Consider the following 14,883-nt stretch of genomic DNA (forward strand, 5'->3'; position numbering starts at 1 on the left):
GAAGGGGCAGGAAAAATAGGATACATTCATATTACAATAGCCTACTTTTACTGTCACTGTCATTCAGACTTGACCTATAATTGGTTAAGCCTGTATCTTGTTCTCCGCATAGTCCAAAAAAATAAGCTTGTAGTGTTTTGTCACTGTGCCATTAAAACGTTGTTCACTTGGAGAGCTCTTTGCGTTTCACACATTTGGAGCTATTGTCTCTCAAGTATGAATATTATTTGAACAAACAGGTGAAGTCTAGGCTAAAATTGAGTGGTTTCTATTATTGACTTCACACGAGGGAGCATCCACCTGTTGTCTGAAAACTAAAGTGAGGCTGAATTCCAGTTGGGCTGCATTTCCACAGGCAGCCAAATTCATATCTTTTTTCACATTAGATCTTTTCACATAAGATATATTTCAGAGCTGATCTGATTGGTTAAAGACCAACTAGTGACGTTTTTTTTAAAATCAGAAATGGGCTTTTTACACAAGAACCCAATTATAATATTTTGCCTTTATTAGTAAATAACTGATCTGATGGGTCAAAAGACCAATAATTGGGAGGAAAAAAATCTGAATTAGGCTGCCTGTGTAAATGTAGCCATAATGTCTAACATAAAATCGCTATCCAAGTAGCCTACTCAAAAACAATATGAGCGGTAGTGTCTGTTTATGTTACTTCCCTCAGCAATGTTTGCCTTGCATTGACTGCAGTCCACGTTGAATAATAGTCCACATTAGAATGCCGCTCACGTTCTCTGTCGTTTTAAACACTCCAATCATAAAATATAATGCAGGCGCCGACCCCTCTTGAACTGTCAGGTAAGCGACTTCATCCTCAAACGAAGTCTACCGTATGATCTCGATCCAATAGGCTATAGCACAATGCGTGATGCATAACCATTTCTGTTGATCATCATAACGACAAGAAACACAATTCCAAAGCTGTTAAATTAACCTACTACTAAAATCATTCATGTCAAGGTCTGAAGTTTTCCGTTTGGTATACGAGACCCCCTCCCCTCCCTCCTCCCTCCCTCTCTCTACTCTCTCTCTCTCTCTCTCTCTCTCTCTGTGTCTCCCTCTTTTTCTTCACCCCTCCCCTCCTCCCCCTTTCTCTCTGCGTCCTCTTCTCCCGCTAGTCGTGTGGGAAGCTCTATGCAGCTGTAAAGCAGCATACTTATGAGAGGCAGGAATAGTTGCTATTACGAGACACACTCCCTCCTTCCTGCGTATCCGGATCCCTGGTGACTGTTTTAACAGTAGTTTATTTGAACGCAGTTTCTTGCTTTTGTTGGAAGATGGAGAGCGGCATCTCCTGCTTGCCCGCATCTGACTAAACTGAATTATTCATTTTCCGCGTCAGTTAGTCGCCGTTCTCATTTTTCTGAATATCACAGTGTGGTGTTTTTTCCCCTTTTCTTTTCCTTGGAGTAGAGAGGCTCAGCCTCAGATGTCACACTGACAGCCCTGTAAAATGCATGATTCGAAAAGAGACGCTTAGCAAGCAATTTCAGATTTTTGGAGGTGAGTAAACCCGCGCAGTATTGTTTAGGTTTATCGGGTGCTGCTGCTTCATTTTCCTGCCTGAACGGCTCAGTCCAACTTCAGCGAGCCATATACATAGGCTTAGCATCTCTATGGACTGGGTGTTCCAGCAGCACCATTCGTTTCATTTTCCTCTATCGTGAACTGGAGAGAAGTTGTTTTGCAGTCACTTCAGCTGCTCGCCTTTTGTCCCTGCTTTCTTAATAACGCTGAGGTGTGCACAGTGTCTTTAGTTCATTCCGAACTGAAATGCTTCATGGAGATATAACAACATTGGGAACCCTACGAGAGAAATATATTTTTTAACAAGTGGAGCCTGTCAAGAAGAGACGCATAGGCTGAAATCTGAGCGATAGCCTCTACCTACGTCTGAATGGGAGCACCGCGTCTCAATGCACTGCCAATTGCCGTCTCTCAAGAAACCACATTTACAAACGCTTACGGTAAGTCCTCTGTTATTTGGTTGAAAAGCTTTAATATCCATTCTGTAGCCTACATTGTTCATATGTTTAATTATAATATGGGTTGATCCGCCTGGGGCACAGGCTTCATGGGATGTTTTAGCCCACAATATGTCAGCATAGGATGCAGTAGCATATATATTTTCTAGTCTTTTTGTTATATGCCCACAAAATTGACGCACTAGTGTAATATATAATGGTGAATTCAATGATGTTTTGTAGCATTATGGATCAGAAGGAGACTATGGTTTTAAGGCTTCTATTATTAGACTCTTATTATTCGTCTATCATTATTATGGTTATTATTATTATTAATATTATTAGTATTATTATTATTAATACTATTTTTTAGGTCAAAATGGTACTTGATGGCTGTATTGCTATAGAGAAATGGGTTGATTTGCGTACATTAAATTAGCCTGGTGTGTAGACAAAACATTACTAACATCAGCAGTAGGCATATACTAACTAACCATTACTAACATCAGCAGTAGGGCATATACTATCTAACCATTAATGAAGTACTGTCTGTATGTATAGTACCAGTTTGTGTTTTGATTGTTTGTTTGTTTGTTTTTCCTCTCAAAGGTTACTAAATGGTTTTCTGGGGGATTTATAAAAGGCAAAATGCTGCTTCTAGTTCTGTTGGCCTTTTTCGTATCGAGTACGTTTTCTGACTTGGATTCTGACCTCTCAGCGGAGACCTGCAGCGCCTGTTCATGCATGTCCATCGAGAACGTCCTATATGTGAACTGTGAGAAAATAACTGTGTACAGACCTACCCAGCTGCTGCCCCCGGTCTCTAGCCTCTATCATTTGAATTTCCAAAATAACCTATTGATCGTCCTTTACCCCAATTCCTTTCTCAATTTCACACACGCAGTCTCACTTCAACTGGGAAACAACAAACTACAGAACATCGAAGGAGGGGCCTTTTATGGCCTTAGTTCATTAAAACAGCTGCATTTAAATAACAATGAATTGAAGGTGCTCAGAGCTGACACTTTCTATGGGATCGAAAACTTGGAATACCTCCAGGCTGACTACAATTTGATCAAGTATATTGAAAAAGGATCCTTCAACAAATTGCATAGGTTGAAAGTTCTCATTCTGAATGACAATCTAGTCCAGATCCTTCCTGATAACATTTTTCGCTTTGCCTCCCTTACACATTTGGATATAAGAGGAAACAGGATCCAGAAGCTACCATATCTGGGAGTTTTGGAACACATTGGACGTATAGTGGAATTGCAGCTCGATGACAACCCATGGAATTGCACATGTGATTTGTTACCCTTGAAAGCTTGGTTGGAGAACATGCCCTATAACATTTTTATTGGGGAGGCTATATGTGAAACCCCTAGTGACCTGTATGGACGACTGTTGAAAGAAACAAATAAACAGGAACTGTGTCCCATGGGAACAGGTAGTGACTTTGATGTAAGGATGCCCCCTTCACAGCCAGAAAATGGCCGAACAACATCCGACAAGGCCCCCACTACGATACCGCCCATAGCCACCAAAGCTCCCAAAACAACAAACCCATCAAAGATTTATGGTAACGGAATTGTTGGTTTACCCGGTTTGAATAAAAATATTCCAATTATGTCCTATCAAACAAGAACCCCACCTCTCTCCTGCCCACAGCCTTGCACCTGCAAAGCTCACCCCTCAGACTTTGGCATCAGTGTGAGTTGCCAAGAGAGGAGTATAAACAATCTAGCAGATATCATTCCCAAGCCACCAAATGCCAAGAAGCTCCACCTGAGTGGAAATTATATCAGAGATATCAGCCCAGTTGATTTCCAAGGCTTTGAGGGTTTAGATTTATTACATTTGGGCAGCAATCAAATAGTCACAGTTCAAAAAGGGGTCTTTGCCAATCTGACCAACCTGCGTAGGCTTTATCTCAATGGGAACCAACTAGAACAGCTGCATCCTGAGATGTTCCTTGGGCTCAGTAACCTCCAATACTTGTATCTGGAATACAATGCCATACAAGAGGTGTTAGCAGGGACATTTGACTCCATGCCAAATCTGCAGTTGTTGTATCTGAACAATAATGTGCTAAGGAGCCTCCCTGCCTATATCTTTGCAGGCGTTTCCCTGGCTAGGCTAAATCTTAAGAACAACCATTTCATGACTCTGCCTGTGAGTGGTGTCCTAGACCAGCTGAGGTCTCTCACTCAAATTGATCTGGAAGGCAATCCCTGGGAATGCTCCTGTGATTTAGTGGCTCTGAAACTGTGGCTGGAGAAGCTGAATGACGGAGTGGCTGCGAAAGAGGTCAAATGTGCATCCCCAGTTCAGTTTTCCAATATAGAGCTACGGCTGCTGAAAAATGAGATCCTGTGCCCCAAACTTATAGCTAGGCCCCCTTTCATCCTCACCAGTACTACTCCGGTGGTGACCTCCATGTCCCCAGCAGGGGTGGGCAAGGCCCCTCCAGGTGGTCCAGTTCCCCTATCCATCATGATCCTCAGTGTCCTTGTGGTGCTCATCATCACAGTGTTTGTTGCTTTCTGCCTCTTGGTGTTTGTGCTGAGGCGCAATAAGAAGCCAGCCGGACGCCAGGAGGGCATGGGGAACCAGGAGTGTGGCTCCATGCAACTCACGCTCAGGAGACACAACAAATCGAACAAGAAAGATGATCTGGGAGGGGAGACGTTCATCCCCCACACTATCCAGCATATGAACAAGAGTCACACCTGTGGGATTAGAGACTCTGAGTCAGGCTTTAAGTTTGCTGACTCCCAGAGACAGAAAATAATCCTGCTCAACAGCGCTGACCAAGACAAGGACTCACTGTCCTCCCTGGATCCACGCAATAAGAGACTGAGCACCATTGACGAGCTGGATGAGTTCCTGCCAAGAGAATCCAACATGTTTATTCAAAACTTTTTAGACAGTAAAAGGGGGGATTTCAGCAGTATAGGGGGGAGTGGGTTTCAGATCCGTTACCCTGAGAAACCACAGGACAAAAAGATGAAGAAGTCACTAATAGGGGGAAACCATAGTAAGATAGTAGTGGAACAAAGGAAAAGTGAGTACTATGAACTTAAAACTAAACTTCAAGGTACACCTGACTACCTTCAGGTTCTGGAAGAACAGACTCAAATGAGTCAAATGTAGGCTATCTATCCCCCCTCCCCCAATGACAAAAGTGCCTTTTGGAAAAGCTTAATGACCAATGGATAAACTGGACAGGAGGCTCCAGTCAGATAACATGATTTCCCGAGAATCAGTGGCTCTGTTGCAAATACAGACTTTCCTCCTGATGTGGTGATGCCATTATAACATGTATTAATATCACATTATACCACAAGACATCCTTAAGAGACAATTGTAGTATTTTGCTGCTATTGAAATTGGTACTTATCATATTTTTTTTCAACCAAATCATGGGTCATGAAAACAATGTTGACTGTACCTCATCATAGCTAGTGATCCTTCTGCAGTGTTTTTGAGGCAATATGGGATCAGTATTTTCAATGAATGAACTATCATATGGTGACTTTACAGTTCTCCTGGGAATATAACGTGGTTGGGATCCCCCACTTGCAGACTCTTACCATCTGCCTGGATTATAACTGGTCACTGCTGGTCACTGCTGGGGAACCTGACGCCTTGTTTTCACTAAGAAAAGGCACGTATGAACCAAACAGCAGATTTGGAATGATTCCATGACTTGTTTGTGTAAAGAGCCATGTTAATAGTGTTTGAATTAAATGTGGTTCCTCTGGATATGTTTGGGTATGGCACATGTCGGGACATTTTTTTTAAGCCCAAGAAAAACAGCTGCTTGCCATGTAAGCATACCTGGATTTATTTTGTAAGTCTACATTATTTGTATCTGTGGGACAGTTTGTAAATTACAACAGAAGACAAAACAACTATACCTATAAAAGACAAAACATGTAGAAAAAAAGCAACATTAAACAAACTGAATATTGATGACCCCTGTCAATATATATGATTGATGATCCCTGTCAATACATATGATTGATGACCCCTGTCAATTTATATGATTGATGACCCCTGTCAATATATATCATTGATGACCAACTATCAATTGGTAGTACATTTAACTAATTTATTTATTTTTCTATGCAGGATTATTTAAAGATTATTGGTACTATTTAAAAGTGAAATGGATATTTAGAATGCATAAGCAATCTCACGCCAGTAATGATTTATCAGAGTAACTGTTTCTGTTTTCTGAGTCTTCATGAACTCTACTGATGGCCTGAAAGGGGACTAGAGATGGATGTTATTTCACTATGATGGTGCACAAACTGAGGCCTGATTAGTATTTGAAAAAAGGTTTCTTGTAAAAGGTTTCTTGTAAAGGTTTCTTTTTAACATTATGCAACCAAAATAAATTTGCATTAAAGTGATACAATTCTGGATGGTTTGACTGTGGTACCATGGTAATGGATTAGAAAGGTAGTGTATGAGATATGTTCAATTTATCTTTGGAAGAAAATTATGTGGCTATGAATTTGTTTTATATACAGTAGCTACTGATCTGGACAGATTCATATCAAACACCATGTGCAATATTAATATGCTCAATCATAATAGCTTAAATCCTTTATTTGATTTATTAGTTCAAGGTTATATTGTGGAGACAGCTTATATTGTTATTTCAAATGATTTTATCCACTTTATTTTACCAAGTCCTTATTTAAAGTATTGTTAAGTTAATGAGTGTTTGAAATACAAATGAATAGAATGTACCTTGAAAGATATGATCAATACAATGTTCTATCAGTCAGCAGAATACTGTATATTGGTTAGTTTTTATTGTATAAACCTGTTGAAGTCAAGGTACCTATCTGCACTGTGTTTTTCTTTTCCTCAAGAAAATGTCATCTTGTTTCCTCAGTCGTTTAAGTTGCTTTATAAATAAAGCCTTGAATGCTCAAGAAGAAAACCTGAGAATAGTTGAGTATTTGAACACAAAATATGTATGGCATGAATCTCAATTCAACATGAGTACATATGATACAGCCCAATCATCAATGCTGTGTGTGAGTTGTTTCATCATGTCCCATTACACTGATCAAACAATGTTTAGGGGATTGTTCTTTCTTACTATTTTTAAGGGAAATAACAGTATTCCTTTACATTACACTTTTTTTGTTACAGGGGATGAATTGGTTAGTGAGTAAAAGGATAATATGGTGTCATAACCTTTGCAGATGTTCTGGTGCATTTCTGCTTCTGTATTTAAAATGCCTTCAACAATTACAGTGTGTCTGTCACCCCCACGCTTCCTCACCCCAAGAGAAGTAGATTTTACATTTTAGTCTGATTCAGCCAATGAATAACTAATGTTCTATGATAAAACAGGGAGCACTGTTTTTAAGATGTGGGTGAGAACTAAACTACTGTTGGGATGTTTGTGGATGGACAGGTCAAGCTTTTGTACTCTGTAATATACCGTATGACCTACAACACCGCAGCTGATGCTATATGTATCTAGTGATTACCGGCAGTGCTTACTTATTTCATTTGTTTGTTTGTTTTTGCTTTTTTGAATGCACTATTAGCCTTTCATGTTCGCTCTCCTCCCACAGAGAAATGGTTTCCTCCCACAGAGAAATGGTTTCTTCCCACAGAGAATTGGTTTCCTCCCACAGTGAAATGGTGTCCTCCCACAGTGAAATGGTTTTCTCCCACAGTGAAATGGTTTTCTCCCACAGTGAAATGGTTTCCTCACACAATGAAATGGTTTCCTCCCGCAGTGAAAGGGTTCCCTCCCAGAGTGAAATGGTTTTGTCATTTAGATTGACTTTTTTTCTGCTTACAAAGGAAACAATTGTCTTTTAAGATTAAAGTTAACGTTTCTTGCCAGTAAACATTCATGTTATTTGTTTGTCATCTTCACTTGGAGAGAAGTGCTGTATTGTAGGAGATGGATGTCTCATCATTTTGCTTCCGATGCCTGGTGCGTACTGCAGTGTGGGGCCATAGTCACTGCCGGTTGTTCAGCTATACTCTGCCCTTGTTTTGCTGTCCTTTTGTATGAAATGTCAGTGTTGCAAATTAGCCTGGCTAACATCACAGATTTGAAATTATTAAGTGAATATACTCAGGTTATATTCCTACCATTCTCTAAGTGAATATACTCAGGTTATATTCCTACCATTCTCTAAGTGAATATACTCAGGTTATATTCCTACCATTCTCTTAGTGAATATACTCAGGTTATATTCCTACCATTCTCTTAGTGAATATACTCAGGTTATATTCCTACCATTCTCTTAGTGAATATACTCAGGTTATATTCCTACCATTCTCTAAGTGAATATACTCAGGTTATATTCATGCTTTTCCTACCATTCTCTAAGTGAATATACTCAGGTTATATTCTTACCATTCTCTTAGTGAATATACTCAGGTTATATTCCTACCATTCTCTTAGTGAATATACACTGGTTATATTCCTACCATTCTCTAAGTGAATATACTCAGGTTATATTCATGCTTTTCCTACCATTCTCTAAGTGAATATACTCAGGTTATATTCCTAAGTGAATATACTCAGGTTATATTCCTACCATTCTCTACTGAATGTGGGTATGTGTTGTGTTTGTCATGTTGTCTCCATTTTTACACTGGTGAACAAATCGGGTGAATACAAAGGTGACAAAACCCTTGTATATATTTTGGCATTCCAGCATGGTCTCATTTAATTTGAATGATCTATAACTTCCAATCATCCTCAATATAGTTTTTTTGAAAAAAAGAGAACCTATATTGCAATATGCTAATTTGCTCTAAATGGCTCATGAACGAGGGCACTGCATGTTGACGGGGATTTGCATGTGAGTGTGATTTGGGATATTGTGTGAATGAGTGTGTGGATATTGTGTGTGTGTGGATATTGTGTGCGTGTGTGTTTTGATATTGTGTGAGTGTATGCGTGGATATTGTGTGAGTGTGTTTGGATATAGTGTGTGTTTTGGATATTGTGTGAGTGTGTATATTGTGTTGGTGTGTGTTTGGATATTGTGTGTGTTTTGGATATTGTGTGAGTGTGTGTGTTGATATTGTGTGAGTGTGTTTGGATATTGTGTGAGTGTGTGTTTGGATATTGTGTGAGTGTGTGTGGATATTGTGTGAGTGTGTGGATATTATGTGTGTTTGGATATTGTGTGGGTGTGTGGATAGTGTGAGTGTGTGGATATTGTGTGAGTGTGTGTTTTGATATTGTTTGAGTGTGTGTGTGTGTGGATATTGCATGATTATGTGTGTGGATATTGTGTGAGTGTGTGTGTGGATGTTGTGTGTGTTTTGTATATGGTGTGAGTGTGTGTGTTGGATATTGTGTGAGTGTGTGTGTGCATACATTTGTAATGTAACTACTACCCACATTGGCAGAGTCTAGATCTTTCAATGCATGTAGCTGTTGCGCCAGATGTCTTTTTAAATAGTTGGTCTATTTATTTACCCGCTTTGATCTAATGTGTTGCCAGGTCTGAATGTTGAGATGACACCTAAAGATAATTCATTATATATAACCCTTCAAATGCTGTCGCTTTCACCTCCTGCTTTTGTGACTTCATGTGTGAAGACTTGCCCTTGTGGAATTGCATAAGAAGTGCATAACTGTGTTTTGTCAAACCAATGGTGGGATGTGAACAGTCTCCATATGGATGGGGTTTCCTGTGATGTATTATGCAGAGCAAAAACTCTAACGCCATCATTTTATCATGTGATTTTGTAGACCTTGAGATTTTCACATCAGAATTTCTTGTTTCATATGGGAGTTGCCTTTGAAATAAACCTTCAGTACAACAACCTGGGCAGAGATCTATCACATCTTTTTTGATGCACCCTTGTCTTGTAACGCCCCATGAAAGGCTTTTTAGGCTCGATGTCGAGACATATCACATATGGCTGAACCCATCATCAGGGATTATAAAACGATGAACATGTATGTATCCGTAGCATGTTTTATCCATATAATTATGCTAACTTTGCTATGCAATGGGTTGAAGAAGTATGTGTGTCTGACTAAGTAACCATGGGGACAACCAATCCTTTTCATTAGTTGAATACAATATTTGAATCCTCATAGTTTACATTTTTTACACAAAGTTGCCATTGGTTCTGCAATGAGTCTACAAAAGTCACTTGTGTTTGGCTCAGTAGCAGTATTTGCATCAGCAATCTTTTCATAGTGTGTGATGTGCATGCACCCCATATATGGTAACGATTAGGAATCCGCTTCCCCAATCATGTATTCCTGGCATCGCTCCTAGCTGGTACTGTAGTCCTGGCATCACTCCTAGCTGGTACTATCTGGATTTCTTTGCATTTATTTGCATTTCTGTGACAAACTCTTTGATGCTGTTGTGACTCATGTAACAGCTCATGTTTGTTTGTAGAGGGGGACAATTTAGGGGTCAGAGCAGGCCCTAAGACTTGGTCACAGTATAGTATAATTTAAAAACGTCACTGAGTGATGGTAATATTCACCCCTCTAGTCTCTTCCCCTGTCCCTGAACACTCCAATGTTGCACTGTCCTGTATGACCGGCATGCCCTCCAACCCTGTCCCTCACCCTGCAAGCCAAGCCCTTTCAAGCCTTCCTAAATGACGCCATGGAACGGCAATTGATTTATTCATGTATATTTGCTCCAGTCAATGTCACATGCTCGTTAGGCAGCACACTTCCTGTAGGAGGCCCCGGAGGTGCAGGAGTGCAGGTCTGCATGCACAAGTAGACGTCTTGGACGCAATGGACGCCTTTTCATTTCAACCACAGAGCGATAAGGACAGCCAAGCGCGAGCTGTGATTGGCAGATAACAAGGATGGATTAAACCTCAGGGTCTTTGCCTCTGCTGAATAATGTGGTCATTTGTTTGAAGAAAGAAAGGCAGAGCGAGGCACTACAGTATAGGGCTGTGTGCAGGCCTCGGAGCGCTGCAGAGAAAATACTTATCTGAGATCCCATAGTTTCTCTATGTCAAGATGAGTTCAACAATGGAGAACTGTCCTTGTCTTCTCACTAAGCACAGACGTCAATTCAACATCTATTCCGCGTTGGTTCAACATAATTTAATTGAAATGACGTGGAACAACATTGATTCAACCAGTGTGTGCCCAGTGGGTTGTGAATAAGTGTACAGTTAGATTGGTAAAATGATGGTGAAAATAATTGTCTTGAGCAGCATTGAAATAAAGAGGGTTGTTTGTAACATAAAATTAATCACTACTACACTGCGTGCACAATTATTAGGCAAGTGAGTATTCTGATCTTATCATTGTTTCTATTCACATTTTCAAACTCCAAACCATATAAACTTGAATGCTTATTGGATTTAATCATTTTCAGGTGATATGTATTTGTGTAATGAGGGAGGGTGTGGCGAAAGTGAATAACACCTTACATCAAGGTGTGCATAATTATTAGGCAGCCTCATTACCTCAGGTAAAATAGGCCAAAAAACAAATTTAACTGACACTGAAAAGCCCAAAATGTAAAATGCCTTTCAGACGGATGCGACACTCTTTAAATAGCTAAACTATTGAGGTGTGACCACCGGACATTCAAATGTTTTGTTGTGAATAGTCAACTGGGGCGCAAAAAACGCATGGGGAAGAAAAGGCGCAAATTAACTGCAAAAGACTTGAGAAGAATTAAACGTCAAACTACCAGGAACCCATTATCCTCCAGTGCCACCGTATTCCAGAACTGCAACCTACCTGGAGTGTTCAGAAGTACAAGGTGTCAAGTGCTCAGTGACATGGCCAAGGTCAAGAAGGCTGAAACAAGACCACCACTGAATAAGATTAACAAGTTGAAGCGTCAAGATTGGGCAAAGAAATACCTGAAGACAGATTTTTCAAAGGTTTTATGGACAGATGAAATGAAAGTGACTCTTGATGGACCAAATGGATGGGCCCGTTACTGGATCAGTAATGGACACAGGGCACCACTTTGAGTCAGGTGCCAGCAAGGTGAAGGAGGGGTACTGGTATGGGCTGCTATCATTGAGGATGAGGTAGTTGGACCTTTTTGGGTTGAAGATGGACTGAAACTCAACTCCCAAACCTACTGCCAGTTTCTGGAAGATTCTTTCGTCATACAGTAGTACAGGAAGAAGTCCTCAGCATTCTAGAAGGCCATGATCTTTATGCAGGACAATGCTCCATAACATGCATCCAAGTACTCCACTGCTTGGCTAGCCAGCAAGGGCCTCAAAGATGCCTGAATAATGACCCGGCCCCCTTCCTCACCTGACTTAAATCCTATTGAGAACTTGTGGGCCCTTCTCAAAAGTGAGATTTACAGTGATGGAAGACAATACACCTTTTTGAACAGCATTTGGGAGGTTGTGGTTGCTGCTTCAGCGAAAATTGATCGTGAACAGATCAAGAAACTGACAGACTCCATGGATGGAAGGCTCATGGCAGTTATTGAAAATAAGGGTGGCTATATTGGTCACTGAATATTTTTGAAAGGCCAAAAATGTTATATAATTGTCATTTTGTGTTACTTATCTGTTGCACTTACTCTAAAAATTGAGAATAAACAAGTGAGTTGAGAGAAATTATTTTTGTCATTTAGTTGCCTAATAATTGTGCACACTGATATATTACCCCAGAAAGACAAAACTCACTTTTCCTTTGTTAAACATTCAGGTTTGAGGTTCAATAACATTTTGGATTGACTGAGAGCATTATGTTTGTTCAACAATACAATTAATCCCAAGGAATACAATTTGCCTAATAATTGTGCACGCAGTGTAGTACTTCACATGCTCCACTGAGAGTTGTTGTGTTGCTATGGTGTTTCATACCAGTGAGAGTTATTGTGTTGCTATGGTGTTTCATACCAGTGAGAGTTATTGTGTTGCTATGGTGTTTCATACCACTGAGAGTTCCTGTGGTGTTGTGGTGTTTCATTCCACTGATAGTTGTTGTGGTGTTTCATACCACTGAGAGATGTGTTGTTGTAGTGTTTCATACCACTGTGTGCCCATGCTTCTCTTCTAGTCATGTATTTGTGCCTGTAGTGGTGTGTGCTATGATGCTTCAGGGAGGTTGTTGAGCATAGAGAGTGCATCAATGATACTTTATGTTCTGGATGTTTTAAAGTGGCCCATGTGGGAAGGTTGTTTTCAGTCGTGTGTATGTTTGCTTTAAAATGTTTTCTGCCTTAAACTAAAAGGTAGTGTTTGCTGCCCTTCATTTTTCTGAGGAACGTTTAAGCATTTCTCAGTTGAGCAGATTTTACCATTACAAATCATTAATAAGTTATGTGTATTGCATTTTCAAGCTCGCAAATTGAATTGTCAGAAGGGGTTGCCTTTCAGAACTTGTTTTCATGATGGGAAACAGTCACTGTTGCAGTCCTGAGAGAAGTGTCAATCACAGGAGCATAAATTAGGATAACATACAGCACTAAGTAGATAATCTGCGCTCATGCTGAGTTTAGTTACAAACAATTGTTTGTGCAACATTTTGGTCACAGACCTTTTCTCTCTCTCATTTACATTAATAGATGTTGTAGTTGATAAATGTTTAATTTGCGAGAATCCTCAGAGTGGGAGTTTGAACTCCTCAAACTTGAATAATCAGAAAGCAAAAAGGGGACAGAAATGTCCCTGTTGACAGGCATACACAAACAACATCACAAACACCCTGAGCATCTTTAACGCTCTCTGTGTTGGGGACATGTGACAACAGTGACATGACAGGATGTAATAGTGCTGTTATTCAGGAAGGATTGTGTCTGTCTATCATGGGGTGGGGGGGAGCAATGATGGTTTGATGTCTGACTAAAAGGGATAAAAGTACTAACAACATATTTTGACTGTGACAATCCCTCAAGTGTTTTATGCATTTCCAAATGACCACATCAGTCAGGACATGAGTGTGTGCAGAGTGCAGGCTCTCATGTTGTCTGTGTTTATAGACGTGTGTTGAGAGGTCCCTAGCATATGCATCACCTCACCTGTCATGTGATAGGAGACCAGGGCCTTTGGAGGGAGACGCTAGTACTGTGTCATGTGATATGAGACCAGGGCCTTTGGAGGGAGACGCTAGTACTGTGTCATGTGATAGGAGACCAGGGCCTTTGGAGGGAGACGCTAGTACTGTGTCATGTGATAGGAGACCAATGCCTATGGAGGGAGACGCTAGTACTGTGTCATGTGATAGGAGACCAACGCCTATGGAGGGAGACGCTAGTACTGTGTCATGTGATAGGAGACCAATGCCTATGGAGGGAGACGCTAGTACTGTGTCATGTGATAGGAGACCAATGCCTATGGAGGGAGACGCTAGTACTGTGTCATGTGATAGGAGACCAGGGCCTTTGGAGGGAGACGCTAGTACTGTGTCATGTGATAGGAGACCAATGCCTATGGAGGGAGACGCTAGTCCTGTGTCATGTGATAGGAGACCAGGGCCTTTGGAGGGAGACGTTAGTCCTGTGTCATGTGATAGGAGACCAGGGCCTTTGGAGGGAGACGTTAGTCCTGTGTCATGTGATAGGAGACCAGGGCCTTTGGAGGGAGACGCTAGTCCTGTGTCATGTGATAGGAGACCAGGGCCTATGGAGGGAGACACTAGTCCTGTGTCATGTGATATGAGACCAACGCCTATGGAGGGAGACGCTAGTACTGTGTCATGTGATAGGAGACCAATGCCTATGGAGGGAGACGCTAGTACTGTGTCATGTGATAGGAGACCAGGGCCTTTGGAGGGAGACGCTAGTACTGTGTCATGTGATAGGAGACCAGGGCCTTTGGAGGGAGACGCTAGTACTGTGTCATGTGATAGGAGACCAATGCCTATGGAGGGAGACGCTAGTACTGTGTCATGTGATAGGAGACCAGGGCCTTTGGAGGGAGACGCTAG

At 40.9% G+C, this 14,883-nt stretch overlaps 1 protein-coding gene across 1 annotated transcript; it reads left to right on the forward strand.

Annotated features, from left to right (window-relative positions):
• Positions 1-1,198: 1,198 nt before the first annotated feature.
• On the forward strand, positions 1,199-6,936 carry LOC115205475 (SLIT and NTRK-like protein 4). The gene is made up of 2 exons (XM_029771489.1): positions 1,199-1,982; positions 2,589-6,936. The coding sequence occupies exons 1-2, from the start codon at positions 1,932-1,934 to the stop codon at positions 5,130-5,132; spliced, it is 2,595 nt and encodes an 864-aa protein (XP_029627349.1). The 5' UTR covers positions 1,199-1,931; the 3' UTR covers positions 5,133-6,936.
• Positions 6,937-14,883: the final 7,947 nt, after the last annotated feature.

Source organism: Salmo trutta, chromosome 13 (assembly GCF_901001165.1).
Source record: "Salmo trutta chromosome 13, fSalTru1.1, whole genome shotgun sequence".
NCBI lineage: Eukaryota > Metazoa > Chordata > Actinopteri > Salmoniformes > Salmonidae > Salmo > Salmo trutta.

Excerpts from the sequence above, each read along its gene's own strand:
- LOC115205475 (XM_029771489.1), top strand. The coding sequence starts at position 1,932 with ATGCACTGCCAATTGCCGTCTCTCAAGAAACCACATTTACAAACGCTT. Across the intron at positions 1,983-2,588 it reads CACATTTACAAACGCTTACG|GTTACTAAATGGTTTTCTGG; the intron begins GTAAGTCCTCTG and ends TTCCTCTCAAAG.